Source organism: Chelmon rostratus, chromosome 11 (assembly GCF_017976325.1).
Source record: "Chelmon rostratus isolate fCheRos1 chromosome 11, fCheRos1.pri, whole genome shotgun sequence".
Taxonomy (NCBI): Eukaryota; Metazoa; Chordata; class Actinopteri; order Chaetodontiformes; family Chaetodontidae; genus Chelmon; species Chelmon rostratus.
The window spans coordinates 14,024,153-14,040,917 of record NC_055668.1 but is presented as its reverse complement, the minus strand read 5'-3'; the positions used below and the strand labels follow the sequence as shown (position 1 = coordinate 14,040,917).

General features: G+C 42.7%; 1 protein-coding gene and 1 pseudogene across 1 annotated transcript; one reads left to right on the top strand and one right to left on the bottom strand.

The window, feature by feature from the left end:
- Positions 1–189: 189 nt before the first annotated feature.
- Positions 190–2,089, bottom strand: LOC121614093 (annotated as a pseudogene).
- A 7,942-nt stretch (positions 2,090–10,031) lies between these two features.
- mat1a (methionine adenosyltransferase I, alpha) lies at positions 10,032–15,643 on the top strand. The gene is made up of 10 exons (XM_041948173.1): positions 10,032–10,113; positions 11,974–12,051; positions 12,369–12,491; positions 12,589–12,701; positions 13,265–13,408; positions 14,047–14,172; positions 14,271–14,363; positions 14,457–14,639; positions 14,759–14,892; positions 15,541–15,643. The coding sequence occupies exons 1-10, from the start codon at positions 10,047–10,049 to the stop codon at positions 15,641–15,643; spliced, it is 1,164 nt and encodes a 387-aa protein (XP_041804107.1). The 5' UTR covers positions 10,032–10,046.
- Positions 15,644–16,765: the final 1,122 nt, after the last annotated feature.

Sequence of the window (16,765 nt, the reverse complement as noted above, 5' to 3'; positions counted from 1 at the left end):
GACAAACACAAAATGCGCCAACGGTTCAACCTCCCTCATGTCAGGCCAAGACTGTCTTGTTAAAAGTGTTGGATTTGTGTGTTAGCATCAGAGCTGTTCCCTCAAAAGAGTTTAGAAACAAATCTTCATTAAAAAAAAAACACAAAATACCATCACATAACCAGACCAGAAATGCAGACAGTGGGTCAGTAAACAGTTACAGTCACACATTTTAGCCACATTAGATTTACAAATAGAACAAATGCAGTATGGGTGGAGTACAGCATGCTAGAGGCTGTACTCCTGGGTTAGGCTTAAAGAATACAGGCAAGTAAATGAGAAACAGGCATTATTACATAATGCCACATTCACGAACAGTCCATTCATTCAGATTTTGAGGCCTATCTTGCCATGCTGTCCTGCATTTTACGAGCAGTTCTCAGTACTGCCAGCGTGTTCACTTTATCTCCAAACTCCTTCTCGCGGTGCTCCAGCAGAATACCCTGGAGGAAAAAAACACAATCAAGGCCCTGTAAAACGTCCAAACACACTGATCAGAAAATGTTTATCCTGTTAGTTACTGTCTACCTGATCTCCAGGCCCGATGACGAAGACTCCACCCAGGACAAGTCCTTCACCTCTTAGGTTTCCCCTGAAGCCCCTGCGGTAGGCCCGCCAGAGGTTCCTCCACACGCCAACACGCAGGAACATGGAGAGAAACATCCACCTCTCTTGAGGGCCATAGAAATTTCTCTATGAGGAAAATAGAAAAGCAGCTTATTGTCTTAAATTATGTAACCCTCCATGTTTCACTACATCTTAAGGCCTTGTGTAGCAGAGGGTTTTTCAAAAGCAGACCTTCTGATCCACGTAGACCTTCCCAGAGAAGTACTTCTTGAAGCCGTCCAGCTCCTTGCCAAGGTTTTCTTTGACCACGGCAAGCAGAGGGACCTCAAGGTCCTGCAGCTGGGACTTCAGAGAGGACAGCTCAGCAGCCTCCTGCAGAGGGGAGGACAGAGAGAACCAAACAGCATGAATGAAAGTTAACTAGTCGGGTGACTGCGGACTCCTCATTGCCAGTACACATACAGAAGTTCATGCTGTACCTCTCTGCACAATAATCATCCAGGTCGCCGCACGACCATGACCACGGCTCCGGTCTTCTCCCACAGAGTTCTGGCTTTGTGTCGCTCATGAACTGAAAAGCACAGAGCAGCATTATTGCATCTTAAATGTCACTGACTCTTCTTCATAAAGGATGACTCATATTCTTCATATTCTTCTTCACTTATGAATGATGCAGTCACTGTTTTGGATGGCTACAAGTTTGTGGATTGATCTGTGTGCTGTCACACAGGCACCAACAGCTGGATTTTGACCAGTCTTGCGTTCACCTCAGTCTAAAGTGTTCATTATTCTAAACGTGGCATTTCATACAGAAAAGACAGTACTGTGCAAAAGTGCAGCATGTCTCAGCTTGTTTCTGACTCACCGCCTCCAGTGGTCTTCAGTTCTGTGTCCTCCAGCACTTCTAGGTTGGCCCATGCTGGTTTGGTCTGGAACCAGTCTGTGAAGGAGCTGATGAGCTCTGCAACAAACAGGCTCACCACCTTCAGGGCCGTGGTCACAGTCACCATGACCCTAAACTCGCTCTGCGGGTCAGCTACAGAGAAAACATGCAAAAAGATGAGCTTTCACACCACTTTGGGAACTTTTAGCAAGATTAAGATCTTTTTATCTTATCACTCAGCTCAGTTTAACACGACTGTTAGGAAATCTGTGTCTTTCTGCATGACCAACAGGTGGAGTCATGCATGCTTTGTCAGTTTCTTCATCTAGTCGTACTACAATCAACATATTTGTCTTCTTAAGAGCCGCTAACACAAAGATTTTCATGTTTTCTTTGTTCAGAGAGCATGCCTGCTCTGTTCCGTGTGACCGCCAGACACTCATTCAGAATTTAATTGGATTAACAACAAATTCCACATATTAACAGAAGACAAATACCAATAAGATGAAACTGTAAAGTTTGGAATGGCTTAACATTTAACTTAACATTTGATCACATCCAATAACATGACAACAACAAAAGTGATACTCACCAGACTGTGCCTCGCTGCGAATGTGAAGAAATCTGATGTTTTCAACCAGCCTCTTAAGCCCCTCTAAGATCAGATCAGTCCAATCACAGTGAAAGCCTCGCTTATGTGAACTTATAACGACTGGAATTCCTCAAAGACTGCTGTGAAACGCGGCTCACGTTGAGCTGAATTCTCAGTACCAGGTTCAGCATGGTGCGAAGTGGAGCTCTCATCAAAGAGCAATGCTGCCTCAGTGTAATGGCATTTTTGAATGTTTAGTTCTGTTACGTTGCCTTGATTGTGTTCAAGCTTTTAGCATCCATAAATAAAGAAAATTACATCTGTTACTCAGTGTTCGAGAAAGGCGCTAATACACATAACTCTTCAGCATCCTGATCTTTTTAATGAAGTCACCGAGGACCATCTGAATGTCTTATTTTAACTGATGAAATATGCACGTCAGTGGAGAGCATAAAAATCTTTGTTTTGGCTTCTCATTGTCTCCTCAGATCAGTGTCCGCAGAGGCCCTGAGATCAGGCTCCAGCTGTAATCGCTCAGAGCAAGACCGCCCCCTGCAGGAGGTTAGTGGACTCACCAGTCAGCAGCTGACTTTTTACTTGTTTTAATTTATTTTATTTATTTGTTGTTTTTATCTTTCCTTGTTAAGCGCCTTGTGCTCCTTTTGGATGTTGGAAGGCGCTATAGAAATAGAGTTTGATTGATTGATTGATTGACTTTAGGGCTTCAACCAGCAATTATTTTACTTTCCTCGACTAATAGATTCTTTATCAATGAATTGTCAGAAAATAGTGGAAAAAATACTCACTGAAGATGAGTCTTCAAGTCTTTAAAAGCCATAAATATTCAGTTTTAGATCGTACGTGACAAACGGCAGTATCAAATACTCACATTTGTGTGTGTGTGTGTGTGTTGATGCCGTAAAAATGACAATATGATTTATTAATCTTATAATAATTTATCAATAGTTGCTGATTAATTTTCTGGCAATCAGTTTCTTTCTACCCTAATAATTTCTATCTTATCACTGCGTCTAACAATCTAATTTAAGACTGACTCATGATTACACAATACATCATCTAACTGATACCGAATTACTGAATAAGAGACCCCCTTCATTATAGCAGTAGTTCAGTGTTTCCATTCACAGCTTCTCATTGTAATGCGATGTTTACCAGGTGTTAAGTTCTTACTTAATAATGATATTCAATACAAAAACCCTAAAATAAACCATATCTGTAATGTTCAGTTTCGCTTTAGGCTGTCAGAGACAAGTTGATTCAGCTCTTTGGTCTTGAGATTTCACATAGTCGGTTAGTCAATGTTTTAGTTTGCTGAGAGTTGTTTGTCAAAACCCGTTTACACACCTAAGTGAAGATGATTATGTGAAATGTTTGTATCACAGTCTCTCCAAAAGCTAAAGAAGTGTATTCAATCCATAATCTGAGAAGACTACAGCACTGTAAGGGCCACAATGCTTTATATACATCGTGTTGATCTTCAAAAACATCCTGTCTCTATATTATGCCCTCTTTTACAACCACCAGCAGTGGCGATAGCAGTTTTATAAGAGGAACTATTGATAACAACAGAGCCCACCCCAGTGTGGCCTACTAAAGGGTGTTCAAGGTGTGCGGAGTGTGGAAGACTTTACCTTTACGACTTGTTCATGAGTTTTATCGCTTTATAGTTGGCATTTTTCCTGCAAGCTATCGCTGATGGACTAGTGGAGTGAACACATTGTCTTGCTCCTGCATGATGTGTGTGATGAAAGTGCATTGCTAGAATGGCATTGTGGTTATATTTCACTCATTGGTGGCAGCTTCACGGAGGAATGTGCTGAGGGTCAAAAATGGGCTGTAATAGAGACGGGATGGGATGACACTCCACGATCCCAGCTGCTGCACTCCCTCTGGCTGCTCTGCTCGGCCATATGCTGGGCTGTGTGTGTGTGTGTGTGTGTGTGTGTGTGTGTGTGTGTGTGTGTGTGTGTGTGCTTGTTTTTGTTGTTGTATACCATTTCAGTTCATCTACCAAAAAAAAAAAAACCCAGAATGGATTTATTTTTCCCAAAAATGACATGAGAAATTGAGGCTTGTGCATCTAAATGTCAATGTTGTGTAAAATTTGACTCTTAACAACGCAGAAGACTCATCTGTGAGGTTCAAGTGAGGTCTTGGGTTTGTCAGGCTGTTTCGCCGCTGGTATTCTCATCGCACATAGACACAATCATGCAAACATACACACAAATAGATAACTGTAACTCCTTGGACTAATGCTGCTCCAGTGGGGAGTGTGCGGCACGAACAGCCAATCACAGCCGAAGAGCTGCGCCCCTCCTCCTGTGTGGCGTTCTCGCTCGCAGGCATTGGTCGACATCAAATTCTTATTGTTGTGCGAGTGAAGCCAATCAGAGAGCAAAGTGGGAGTAACATAGAAATTACTGTCTGGCTGCGCACGGCTCTTTGATCAACTCTTCGACTGCCTTTCCCTTGCTTTGAGTGAACTTCTAAAGACTTTATGTGAAGGAAATTGGTAATTCGGATATTTCTATAATGGCAAAACATGCACCTGATAATACTGTAATACTGTTTTCAGGCCAGAACTTCAGATAAATGCAAGAAAGAAGCCAAAAAATCAACACAGCAGGAAATAAACCTTAATACAGTGAGCCGGCTAAGGCTGTAAAAGTCTTTAAAAATGCCAGACAGCAACACTAATAAAAAGGAAGCATCTATAAAACAAACATTAAACTAATTCTGGTGACAGACTGCGTCGGTTATCTACTGTTTATTGGCATGTAATTCCTGAGATAACAAGTTGTGCACACTAATCATTCCACTCCAATCTCTCGACCACGCAATAAAAGTTCAGGACCGGCGGGATCCGACTGATTCTGACTGCCATCCAGATGAAACTGGTTGGTAATCAGACGAGCTCAGAGCTCGGGCCGGCGAGCCACGGAGGTAAACCGCTTGTCCTTGAACCTGAGGAAAGACAAACAGGTGTTAACAGCCCCTGAGGCAGCCTGGGTTCATTTATCTCATCCTGTTCTGTCAAGTTTCAGACTCCCAAACCCCAAAGTGACCCTAAAACCCTGACCCCTGCTTTTAAATTGAAACGCAACAGGGGTCAATGAAACACATTTCAGGCAGCCAATCAGACGGAAGGAGGAGGCGTCATTTTGTCAAACTGATTTTGGATTGGTTCAGCCACATAGTGTTTTCTTTTCTTTATAGCATCTTATAACATCATAATTATAGTATTTTGACGATAAATGCACAACGTCTGCCTGTGTCTTTCACTAACGTTTAACGTCACTGAAAGTGTATCTGAAAAAGCCCTTTGGCAAACTGTACATGTTAACTAAGCTCGCTCCGGTAGTTAAATGATTATGTGGACATTTAAAACAAACTGGAACCCACCACTACACCAACACAAAGGTCATCAGGCCTTTATCATTCTATTCTTCCCCTTTGAGGGGCCCAACAGCTCTTGGGATGAAGGATTTGAACTTTAAACTTTATCTACAGTGTGTCCTCAGTGGGTTTCATAAATCCACCTCTTCACACTGACCTATTGAACTCATGCTAGAGTAGCAGCAATAATCTCCATTTTAGAATATATCTCAAAAATCTGCTATTTCCCTCTTTACCTGCAGGATCCTGTCAGTTCATTGCTGAATGATGCACAGTGGCCATACGGCACTCTGTAGCTTTACAAATGTAGTTTAACTGAAAAGGAGACCAGGGGTCAAGCAGGTTGTTTTGTCGTTGTTGTTGTTGTTGATTTGATGGAGATGGTTTTTTTTGCATCCTTCTTCTTATGAGGTGCCTTATTTGTACACACATCACTTATTGGAATAGCGCCTGCACGCTAGCTCCAAACCACAAATTTATGTGTGAACTTTAGATTAATTTCAGAATGATTGAACATTTCTAATAAGAAATGAGAAAAAAAAAAGTAGAAGTCAGTAAGTTCCACTTCGAGGGTTACATCATTATCTGGATTAGATTATTTTTATTATATTGCATTATCTTTAAAATCTAAATCTAAAAGTACAGTTATACGTTTATACTGTCATGCAGACACGTGGTCAAAGCTCTGATAGCGGTTATCTGTCAACATAACCAGAACGATCTTGTTGGAGTTGAAAGAATCCTTTTTCCTGGTCAGTCATTAACAGATGTTTGGAGGCAAACCGCTCAAACTCAGAGAGAAGCCAGTGTCTCTCTTTTTCAGATAGAATTCACGTGTGCACACGTAACAAGTGTGGCGTCTTGAGCGTTTGCATCCCGGCACACAGACTCGAGTCGGGCCAAAATAAACAGAGGTGTATCATCCAGGGGTTGAGCACTGTGCCATCAGACGGTCTCTCTGCTCTCATTGGCTTCAGGCGGGACTTTCACGTTCTCTCTAGTTTAATCTAGTCCACGTCTGTTATGCTTAACTGGCTCTGACCTCTCTGCCTGTACGTGAGCAATAAAGTATGAAGCAGCATGCATCTGAACCTTGATTTTTGACTGTGTTGCTGTTGTCCTGCAATGCAATGCACAAAATGGAGCGGCAAAAAATTAGAACACATTTTAGATGGTGGTAAAGCAGCTTCGTAAACAACTTTGAAACAAAAAATGGATACGTTTATTTATAGGGTTTAGTCGTAGGTGGTATTCCGAAGTAGCAGTTTGATTAATGTGCAGGGACAGGCCTGCTGGCAGGAGGGAGGGTGGAGCTTTGTTTGTGGGCCCTCTTCCACAGTCACTGAATAAAACAATGATTGACATTGTTCATAAACACAGCATAGAAATGACCAAAAAGTATGTGTACGCAATCATGCAGCTTGGGTTGCTGCACGCCGCATGAAGTCTATGGCCTGCATCAGTGTACATATTGTATCATTTCCTGTTAGTATAAAATGGTTAAATGCATCGATGTGTTTATAAACTAACCACTGAAACAGTAGACTGTATGAAGTGTATAGTCTATAGTGGTTTCCAACCTATTTTTACTGATGGAAAATGAGGTCAAGGGTCATTTAACTGACACCACCCATCATGCGCCAAATGTTTTTAAAGTGTGTGGTGAGTAAAAGATTTAAAGGAATAGATGAACTATTTTAGATGTTCCTGCATTGCTCTTGGCTAACTAGTCTGACTTACCTGATACCTTACCTGATCTGACCTGCTAGCTCGTTTCCATGCAATCTGAAACAGTTTATCCGGGGTGGGCTGTGCGGAGACTTCCCCCAAAAAGATCCCTGAGCTTGAATAATCTGTGGGATAAAATGTCTTATTTGTTGGCAGTGGAAGAATAGCGGATACTTTCTTTTAGCCCTCCAACAGATTTTATATCGCACTCAGCATGCAGCTCCTGCCTCTCCAGGTTTGATTTGATTCTGCAGGCCTGGAGTCAGATTAGGTCAGCTTGCTACTTACTAAAGTGGAATTTATTTTAATGTTAGCGCAGCTGTTTCTGATTTTCAACAACACAAACACTAAATTACTGCAAAAACGTCTGTTTTTAGTTAACTTGTTGTAACGTTCTTATTACTCCTTGAAAAACAACACAAAAGTCCCACATTTGCACAGACCTACAGGCCTACTGCGGTTTTGCGAATGCTTTGTGAAATACAAAGGGAAGCTAGTGCATCGTATCTCAAAATTCAAGCCATTTCTAGACTTTGCATGACATCGTGAAGAAATGAGGTCACGCAATTACTGCTTATACTCGCTCTGTGGCTGTTAGTAGATTGTGCTTTTTGTTTTTCTGGTCAAATGAGGCTTAAAACTGTAAGGAAGAGTGGTATTTTATTCACTGCTGAGAGCTAGTTAAAATTCTCCCCTCATTCCACGAGGCCAACTCAACACCAACTGAAATTAGAGCCAGATGAGAGAGAGAGAGATGCAGAGCAAGGGGTTGTCCCTCTGCACTGTTTACCCTACAATAAAGGGAGATTTGTTTATCTGAGCCATATGAAAAGGTCCAGAGTCAGTGTCTGTGTGGTTGACAGTCCCATTGTTTCTCCAGGTGTATGTCTGTGCATGCACACACAGCACGTTTGTGTGTGTCTGCTTGTACCACTTCCACAAACAGTCCTATACAGGCCCTGATTTTCAGCAAAAACACAGGCGCAGTGAGTTACCTGACAGGCCAGGAGATATCTGAGAGACACATCTTCATTATTTGATCTTCTCTCAGCAAATGGCTCGATATTTTCTGCAGTTGTGTACAGAGACAAAGGCCTCGGGCTGAGACTGAGATGGTAAAAAGCCGACTGTCTGCTCTTAACTTAATTATTGGCAGTGATGGAAAGTAACTAATTACGCAGCACTGTACTGAAGTACAAATTTTGCTTTTCTTTACTTTTATTTTCTTTTTTTATACAGCTATAAGCTTGTACTTCACTCCATTTCAGAGGGAAATATTATTGTAGTATGTTTTGCTCCACATATATTTGACCTCTGTAGTTGATCAGTTGGTTGATTAGTTCATAAAATATGCTGCATGCATGATGCTCCACCTCACCCAGCTAACATTAAGAATCTGCTTACACCGTAAAGCATCAGTAATGATATTTCAATAATCTAGTATGTATAATAATAAAGCACTTTGACTGGATAATGAGTAATTTTGCTCTATTTACTTTAAGTACATTTTGCTCATAAAACTTTACACATGCACTGCATTCAAAATCTTACTTAAGTACAAAAGTATTCTTAAAACATCAAAAGTAAAAGTACTTATTGTGCAGAATGGGCCCCTGTCAGAGGTGTATTAATACATATTATAATGTTGGAGTATTACTATGGATGCATTCATGTACAACCATCATTTTAGTGGCTCAGAGTGGAGCTAATTTTAACTATTTTAGGCTGATGGGTAGACAGACATAACAATGAATTATATTTTGATAAACAGGTCATCAGGTTTTCATGTGAAATCTCCATCTGCAGAGTAACGTGATAGCTACAGCTGTCACATAAACATAATGGAGTAAAAAGCACAATATTTCCTCGGACATATAGTGGAGTATAAAGAGGTAAAAATGGAAACACTCACAGTACAAGTACCTTAAAATTGTATTTACTTAAAGTGACTTCAGTAAATGAACTTAGTTACTTTCCACCACTGCAGTTTACTGTAATGTAAACCAAGAAAAGCAGTAATTTTTCACTATTTTTGACAACCTGAAACCATCAAATGTTCATTAAAATAGTTGCAAGTTAATTTTCTTTTAATCAGTTAATGGGTAAATTGTTGCAGCTCTACTCTAATCACTTTCCAGAGCATTTAATTTGTGTTTTTTTCACCACTATTGAACAAACTAACCTCACTGAGAACATGATGTAAACAGGAGTAATTGCATCACTTTCACAGTTGGCAACAACTGCCTCTTTCTCTCTCCCTCTGTCCATAGGTTGACCCAGCCTGGCCGGGTCCCAGCAGACAGAGCTGTCCCACCGGTGTGCCGGGGGGAGGGGATCTCCCCATTAAGATGTTCCTGCCCTCACCCAAGAAGCATCGCACCCCAAAGTCGAGCTGTCAAAGCAGAGGCCTTGACTCTAAACACACAGTCAAGCATCATACTGAACACAAGGGGTTAACAAGCCGTTTCCACGAGCTGAATGCCCTCCCATCATCCACTCCCCCCTGGAATGGACTGTCCCATGGATTCACATGACAAATGTGTGTGTGTGTGTGAGTGGCCGAGTGTGTGTGTGTGCGCGTGTGTGCTCTCTTAGCCATATATATTGGGCCATGTGGACACAGACGTGGAGTTTTGTAGGATAGAGTCTGTATTGGCTGCAGGGCTGTTGGCCTCCGTTTCTTCATCTCTCTCTTAAAGAGAACCAGCAGGACTATAAAGCAGCCTTCAGATCTCTCTGGACTGCTCATTGGTGACAACCGAGGGACCTTTTCACCCTGAGAGTACCGAGTCTCGCCGAGTACCTGGCCCTATAGACAAAATGAGTGATCTGCTCGACGATGGCTCTTTCATGTTCACGTCGGAGTCCGTGGGAGAGGGACATCCAGGTGAGTCAACTTTAGCTGCCTGGGTGTGAAACTGGGACTTGAGGTCACACTGAAAGTGAAGTGTGTTCAAGTGTTTACTGTAAGATATCTCACAACTTGTCGAATCTCATTGTACTTTATTGTATAAACCAAAACACACAGTCTCAGCAACTTATTTTGCAGAAACACTGACATGCAAATACGTCCAAAATAACTCCACAGCGCTGCGTATTTACTCTCCAAGCATGGTTGGTATTCCATTCACAGCAACACTCTCACTCATGGGCAGCAGGACCTGAAAGTGTGTGTGTCAGACTGGTGTAGGGTTGCACACTGCAGAAAAAAGGCCCAGCTAATGAGTGACAAGTGAACTCCATGCTGGTTCTGGGATCCATATGGCATTTTGCCATAATGCAGAAAATAGGGAGAATCATCAAACAGTCCTGTCAATCAAAAATACATGCAAATGATCCCATGCTGGCAACACTTTAAGTCCCTCTATTTAGCATTTGTAAGCAGCATATAAAACATTTAATAAATGATTTTTCATACACTGTATTGTAGCTTTAAACATGTATAAATGTTTATTAATGTATTTGTCAACAACTAATTCCTCCTGTGGGCACCCATAAGTAAAGGCTGATATATATGTAATCAATACATATCATCACTGGCAAACACTGTATAGTGAGTTGAAACCATTTATTAGTTGTTTATATGCTGCTGATAAATGTTAAAGTGAAGCGATGCCCCGTCAGAAAGCTTTTCAAACTAACAGCCTCATGATGAAAGTTAAAATGTACTCTGCCCTCCAAACTGCTGCCTTTAGACCCCCACCCACACCTCCACCCACCCCCTCGTCAATGTGTTGTAATCCCTTAACTAATATATCACCTTACAAAGTCCCCTGTGCTGAATCAATAATCAGTAAACACAGCAGAGTAAACCAGTTGTGCAGCTTCACAGATAATGACAGAATGCGGCCCGCTGTATGATGAGTCCTTTTCTTTTATTGTTTGTTATTAACGACACATGGCAAAAAGTAGAGTGGTTAAAAGATAAATTGCAATCAAAAAAGAAGAAGAAACACAGGAAAAAGTGGAAGACCTTGTTATGAATGAAAAGAAACAAAGAGAAAATGCATGTGATGATCTGAAAGGCCACTTCAAAAAAGGCAATTTCGACACGAATCCAAAAATCTCTTCCATACCATCTTTCAAAGTAGCGTGCAGTTTGTGTCGTGCGTGTTATACAGTGTCGTGAAGGAAAGCAGATTTGATTTTTATGCTAGCAAAACAAAACAGGCAGTCCAGATGAAATGTGTCCACATGTGACATTAGATTCCATATTTACTCACCTTTAAACCTAAAGCACTTCTACATCCACTGTTTGTACGTTCACAGTGGTGTTCGGCCTTGGTGGCAGGCCGCAGTGCTCACCTTTTGATTTGATAACACACTTCAAGGTCTGGGCTGTTCCCACAGATAGTGGCCCTTTTTTTTTTTTGCAGATCAAAGTCACAAAGATACGTCTCAGAAATGGTGTTAAAAATACATTTTGAGGCTCTGCAGCAAGATGTTGTTCTGGTGAAACCTGTGTGTTGCGGAGTTGTGTGTGGTGCGTTGTCCTGCTGCTGCACTCAAATCAAGATGATCCAACCAAAATCCAGCACTCCTCCTGTTTGAAATGTTAGCGCGCAGCATTCGAGCTATCGCCTTCTGTTGCTATTCTCATGTAGGACCTGCTGCGACGATGCTGCAGCATATGTTTTTTCTGTGCCTCAAACGCAGCCTCAGAAAGTCAGATATCTCCAATGAACAGGCCTAGAAACCTCAGTGCAGTCACACTGTCTAAACCTTTTTGCTTAATGCTCCTCCGCAGACAAGATTTGTGACCAGATCAGTGATGCTGTCCTGGATGCTCACCTGAAGGAGGATCCAGATGCCAAAGTGGCCTGTGGTGAGTAAGCCGGAATTCACATGTCTTTTACATTCTCGAAAATCAAAGGGAAAGATGTGGTCACTTTTGACGTAGCTGCGCGTAAACAAACCGGCCCACTGGCCTGAATCTCACCAGGAATTTGAGTCATCAGCATGGTTGAGATTATTTGTTATATTTCAATTCTGTCACAAGATGGCCATCTGCGAGCAGAACCCTGTGAACTTGCTGATAACAGCAATCAGGCCTGTTACAACCGCTTCTGTGTTGCCTAGCGACCGAGGTAGAAAAGAAGATATTTAAAAGCTTCGTATGTTGAATTGTGTTTGTATCGACAGAGACGGTGTGTAAGACCGGCATGGTGCTGCTCTGTGGAGAGATCACATCTCGGGCCAACGTGGACTACCAGAAGGTGGTGAGGGACGCCATCAAGCACATCGGCTACGACAACTCCGACAAAGGTGAGAAGATGACCTGGGGGTCAACAAAAATTGAGGTAATATCTTCTCCCTGTGGTCACTTCTTCCTCGCCACCGTCTCTCTGTCCCCTTTCCGTAGGTTTTGACTACAAGACGTGTAACGTGCTGGTGGCTCTGGAGCAGCAGAGTCCGGACATTGCTCAGGGTGTCCACGTTGACAGACAGGAGGAGGACATTGGAGCGGGAGACCAGGTGGGACTGTCGCAACAGGACAGTGTGTCCTCTGGCTCATGTTTGCTCCGGGGCAGGGTGATATTGAAAAAAGTTGGTTCAGGTGGTGCTTTTATTAACTACTATTTATACAATTAGCTAGTTTAGTTATTAGGGTTCGAGCGCCTCCAGGGGGTCATAAGATAAATCGTCAGATAATTAATGAGTTAATGAGTTCTACATAAATTTGAAATATTGTAAATATTGTAATTTCCTCTTTTTGAGCCACAGCTGGACACTGTTTTTATACAAGACATCACAAGCCAAAAGTGTCTGGAAGCACTGGTTTAATCTTTCGCTATCAGGAAACAAGCTTTGCAGTATCTGTAAAACGACCTCTAAGGAAAATAACGTCTGCTGAGTCAGCATCCTCTTTTAGATCTCGTCTCGTCAAAACATAACTGTATCTGACCCCCCCCCCCCCCCCCCCCCCCCCCGTAGTAGAATGCGCATCAGTATTTTGCCTCTGTTCCCCTCTGATCTGTGTCATGACCCTGCACAGTCTGCGTCTTTCTGCTGCCGCTCTGACCCGCTTTGCCCCGCAGGGTCTGATGTTCGGCTACGCCACCGACGAGACGGAGGAGTGCATGCCTCTCACCATCGTCTTAGCCCACAAGCTCAACTCAAAGATGGCTGAACTCAGACGCAACGGCACCATCGCCTGGCTGCGTCCCGACTCTAAAACGCAGGTGAGGGTTCTTGCGCTCTATTGCAACACAAACAGCAACAACACCACCCACGTTTGTGTGAATTAGTTTATTGTTTCGGCTCTGGAAGTCCTCCAAGAGATTTATTGTGGTGCCAGCAGACAAAATCTGATCAGCGGTGGCTACTGCAAGTATTTAAGATAAAGCTCTCTGTGTAGAAATAATAGACTTTTGACTGATTTAGAGGCAGTTAGCCGCTGACTGCAAGGCTGTGGCATACAGCGTCTAATGCCTTTGTGTTCCAAATGTAGGTTGCTAGAACATCCACACAGAGCTTTAGATTGATCCCAGATTTGACTGAACACACAGTTTAACTACAGCGAAGAAGCATTAATGAATAAACAAAGTAACTGTGTAATTACCTGGTCCCAACACCAGCTGCTGCTGCATAAATCATAGACTGGTTTTTCAAAGATATCAGGACAAAGTTTCCTTCAAAGCCTCAGGTGAGGGTCTGCACAAGCAACCAAATACAATTACAGGAAACTTTGATCACCCTGTGAGGAAACTGGGGTTACTAGTGCACCAGGAAACTGCGAAATGAGAGTAAAAGAGAGAGAAGTGTAGGTGAAGTCTAATTCTAACTAATTCTAACTTTTGACATCTTGTCTGTCCCACAGGTGACAGTACATTATGACCAGAAGGACGGAGCTGTGATCCCCAAGAGAGTCCACACCATCGTGATCTCTGTCCAGCACGATGACTGCATCTCTCTGGAGGAGCAGAAGAGGGTGCTCAAGGAGAAGGTAGAGCCTCATAAAAACACCCAACGGGGCTCTGACTGACGTTTCACTCAGGAAATGAAGTCGTATCTTTGGTTTTAATGTTGCATCAATTCAATCAGGTGATTGACGCCGTCGTTCCTGCCAAATATTTGGACGACAATACCATCTACCACCTCCAGCCTAGTGGCCGCTTCGTCATCGGGGGACCCCAGGTGACCATCACAATCTGCTTAATTCATCTTTAAAAAAAAGTCAGAGTCACCACTGATTTTTGCTCATCCTCTCCAATGTTTTTTTCGCAACAGGGTGACGCTGGTGTGACAGGCAGGAAGATCATTGTAGACACATATGGAGGGTGGGGAGCTCACGGTGGCGGAGCCTTCTCTGGCAAAGACTTCTCAAAGGTGGACCGCTCCGCTGCCTACGCTGCTCGCTGGGTGGCCATGTCCCTGGTCAAAGCCAAGCTGTGCAGGAGGGTTCTGGTCCAGGTGAGTGCACAGCTTCATTCATCCAAACATGAGACGGAAGCTAAGGCCTGTGTGCAGACGACCGGCGTTTGATGCATAAACGTGCCGATAAAAACGTTTCTATCTACCTGTCTGCACAGGTGTCTTATGCTATCGGAGTGGCCCAGCCTCTGTCCATCTCCTTGTTCACCTACGGCTCCTCCCAGAAAACAGAGTCAGAGCTGCTGCAGATCGTCAACAAGAACTTTGATCTGCGGCCAGGAGTCATTGTCAGGTAAACACTTTTGTATTGATTATAGCATCTTTCAAATTAGCCTGATGGCATATGTTGTTCTTTCTGGAAAAATCTGAAAATCTTAGTGAAGCTGTTGCTTTCTTCAGCTCCTGTGCAGTTTTTGGTATTACCACCAGGGGGCACCAAAGTCAGACATTTTCAGATTGTACACATAGTGGCTTTAGTGCTGTTTTTCCACTGCATCACACACTAAGCTCAACCCTACTCAACATGCTTTTAGTACCAGGTGTGTAGGTGGGATTCTTTAGCTGATTGCCATAGCGACACTGGGTGAAACTGCTGTTAAATCATCTTCTATATCCTCTCCTTCTGAGATCCTTTAATCGGCAACCAAACAGAGGAGCATCTGCACTTCATCAGTTGATCATGGCTTTGAGGGCTGCCATTTTTTAAAATCTGGGTCATTCGAATACGAAAATTGCAGTCACAGTTTGCAGTTGGTGCGCAGGATGTCCGTGTCACGCAAGTGACAGTAACAATTCAGCAAATGCTTTTGTCTGCAGATGTGATACCAACCAGAACCACATATATCTAGAATTAAAGAAAAAACAACTCTGCTATTAACCTGTGATGTGATTACAGTCTGTTCTCACCTCTGATCTTGCTTTCCTGCTGTATTCTCTCCAGGGAACTTAACCTGAAGAGGCCGATCTACCAGAAGACAGCCTCTTATGGTCACTTTGGCCGACCAGAGTTTAGTTGGGAGAAGCCCAAAAAACTTGTGTTCTAAATACTCCACCTATTCGTCCTCACCTGGAGGCTGAACAAGACGCCTCTTCGTGGGCTACAACTGCCAGCTCCATCAACTGACATTTTTTTTTAATAGGATAGGGATAAGGCGGCTTTAACGAGGTGAGAAGATAATTACGTGCAAGAGTGGTTGTAGCTGACGGACATGTAATGGGACATTCTCCCAATGAGAAGAGGACAACTCAGTAACCAACCCCCCTTACCCCCTTTCACAAAACATCCAATTATTGGTGCTTTAGAAATGTACGTACAATCACTAGTCACAGATCTTCCCTCATAAGGAACGCCACAGCGAATAAAACGGTCTGAAGATAAATACTAGAAGCGGAGTGTTTTACCTCAGGGCTGTGAAGGGTCCTTAATGTGACCAGTATGATGTACAGAAACAACCTCATCTTCAGAAGTAGCTGACAACAGCAGATATTTCATCATATGAATGTCAGCAGTATAATTATTGCTCAACCAAAGGCTTTCGAGTAAATTTCAGTCTTTTTGTTGTAACTGTAAAATTCCTTTTTCCAAGTCTTATTTTGTAATGTGTGCTGCAGGAAGCTGTTTGCACTGTTACCATCGCCGTCGCACATGAAGACAGGTCATTAAAACTTGGGGAGTAGTAGTAATGTTACAATCAAATGTAAAATAGCCATGCAGTCTTGTGTTTTCACACCGCTCTTTTTTCCCTGTCTGCCACACAGCTCACCTGGTGGCTGGTTTGTATCTTTATGTCTTTTTTTTTTTTTTACCTGCAGGCCTTAGCAAATAACTAAAAGTCTGAGTTCTGATTCGATTGTGAATCCATCTCTCCTCTTCGCGGTGGATTACCGAGCTGCACGCTGTTGAGACTAAAGCATTTAGTCGACCATTGATGTCTTACAGTTGCTGGATTTTTACTATGTTATAAGCCTGATGATCCAAGTTAACAGCTGACAGAATCCGCTCCTTCTGTATCTGTCAGATATTTACCTAATTTCTCACACAATGTGAATTTTGCTCTTGATCCCAAAACATCCTGGACTGTTGTCTAGTTACATTGCAGCTGTATTGCAGACCAAGATGCTTCCCCGTGAATTTAGAGGAAAAAAGGGAGTGTTTATCCAGATAT

Excerpts from the sequence above, each read along its gene's own strand:
- mat1a (XM_041948173.1), top strand. The coding sequence starts at position 10,047 with ATGAGTGATCTGCTCGACGATGGCTCTTTCATGTTCACGTCGGAGTCC. Across the intron at positions 12,702-13,264 it reads ACATTGGAGCGGGAGACCAG|GGTCTGATGTTCGGCTACGC; the intron begins GTGGGACTGTCG and ends TTTGCCCCGCAG. Across the intron at positions 14,364-14,456 it reads TCGTCATCGGGGGACCCCAG|GGTGACGCTGGTGTGACAGG; the intron begins GTGACCATCACA and ends TTTTCGCAACAG.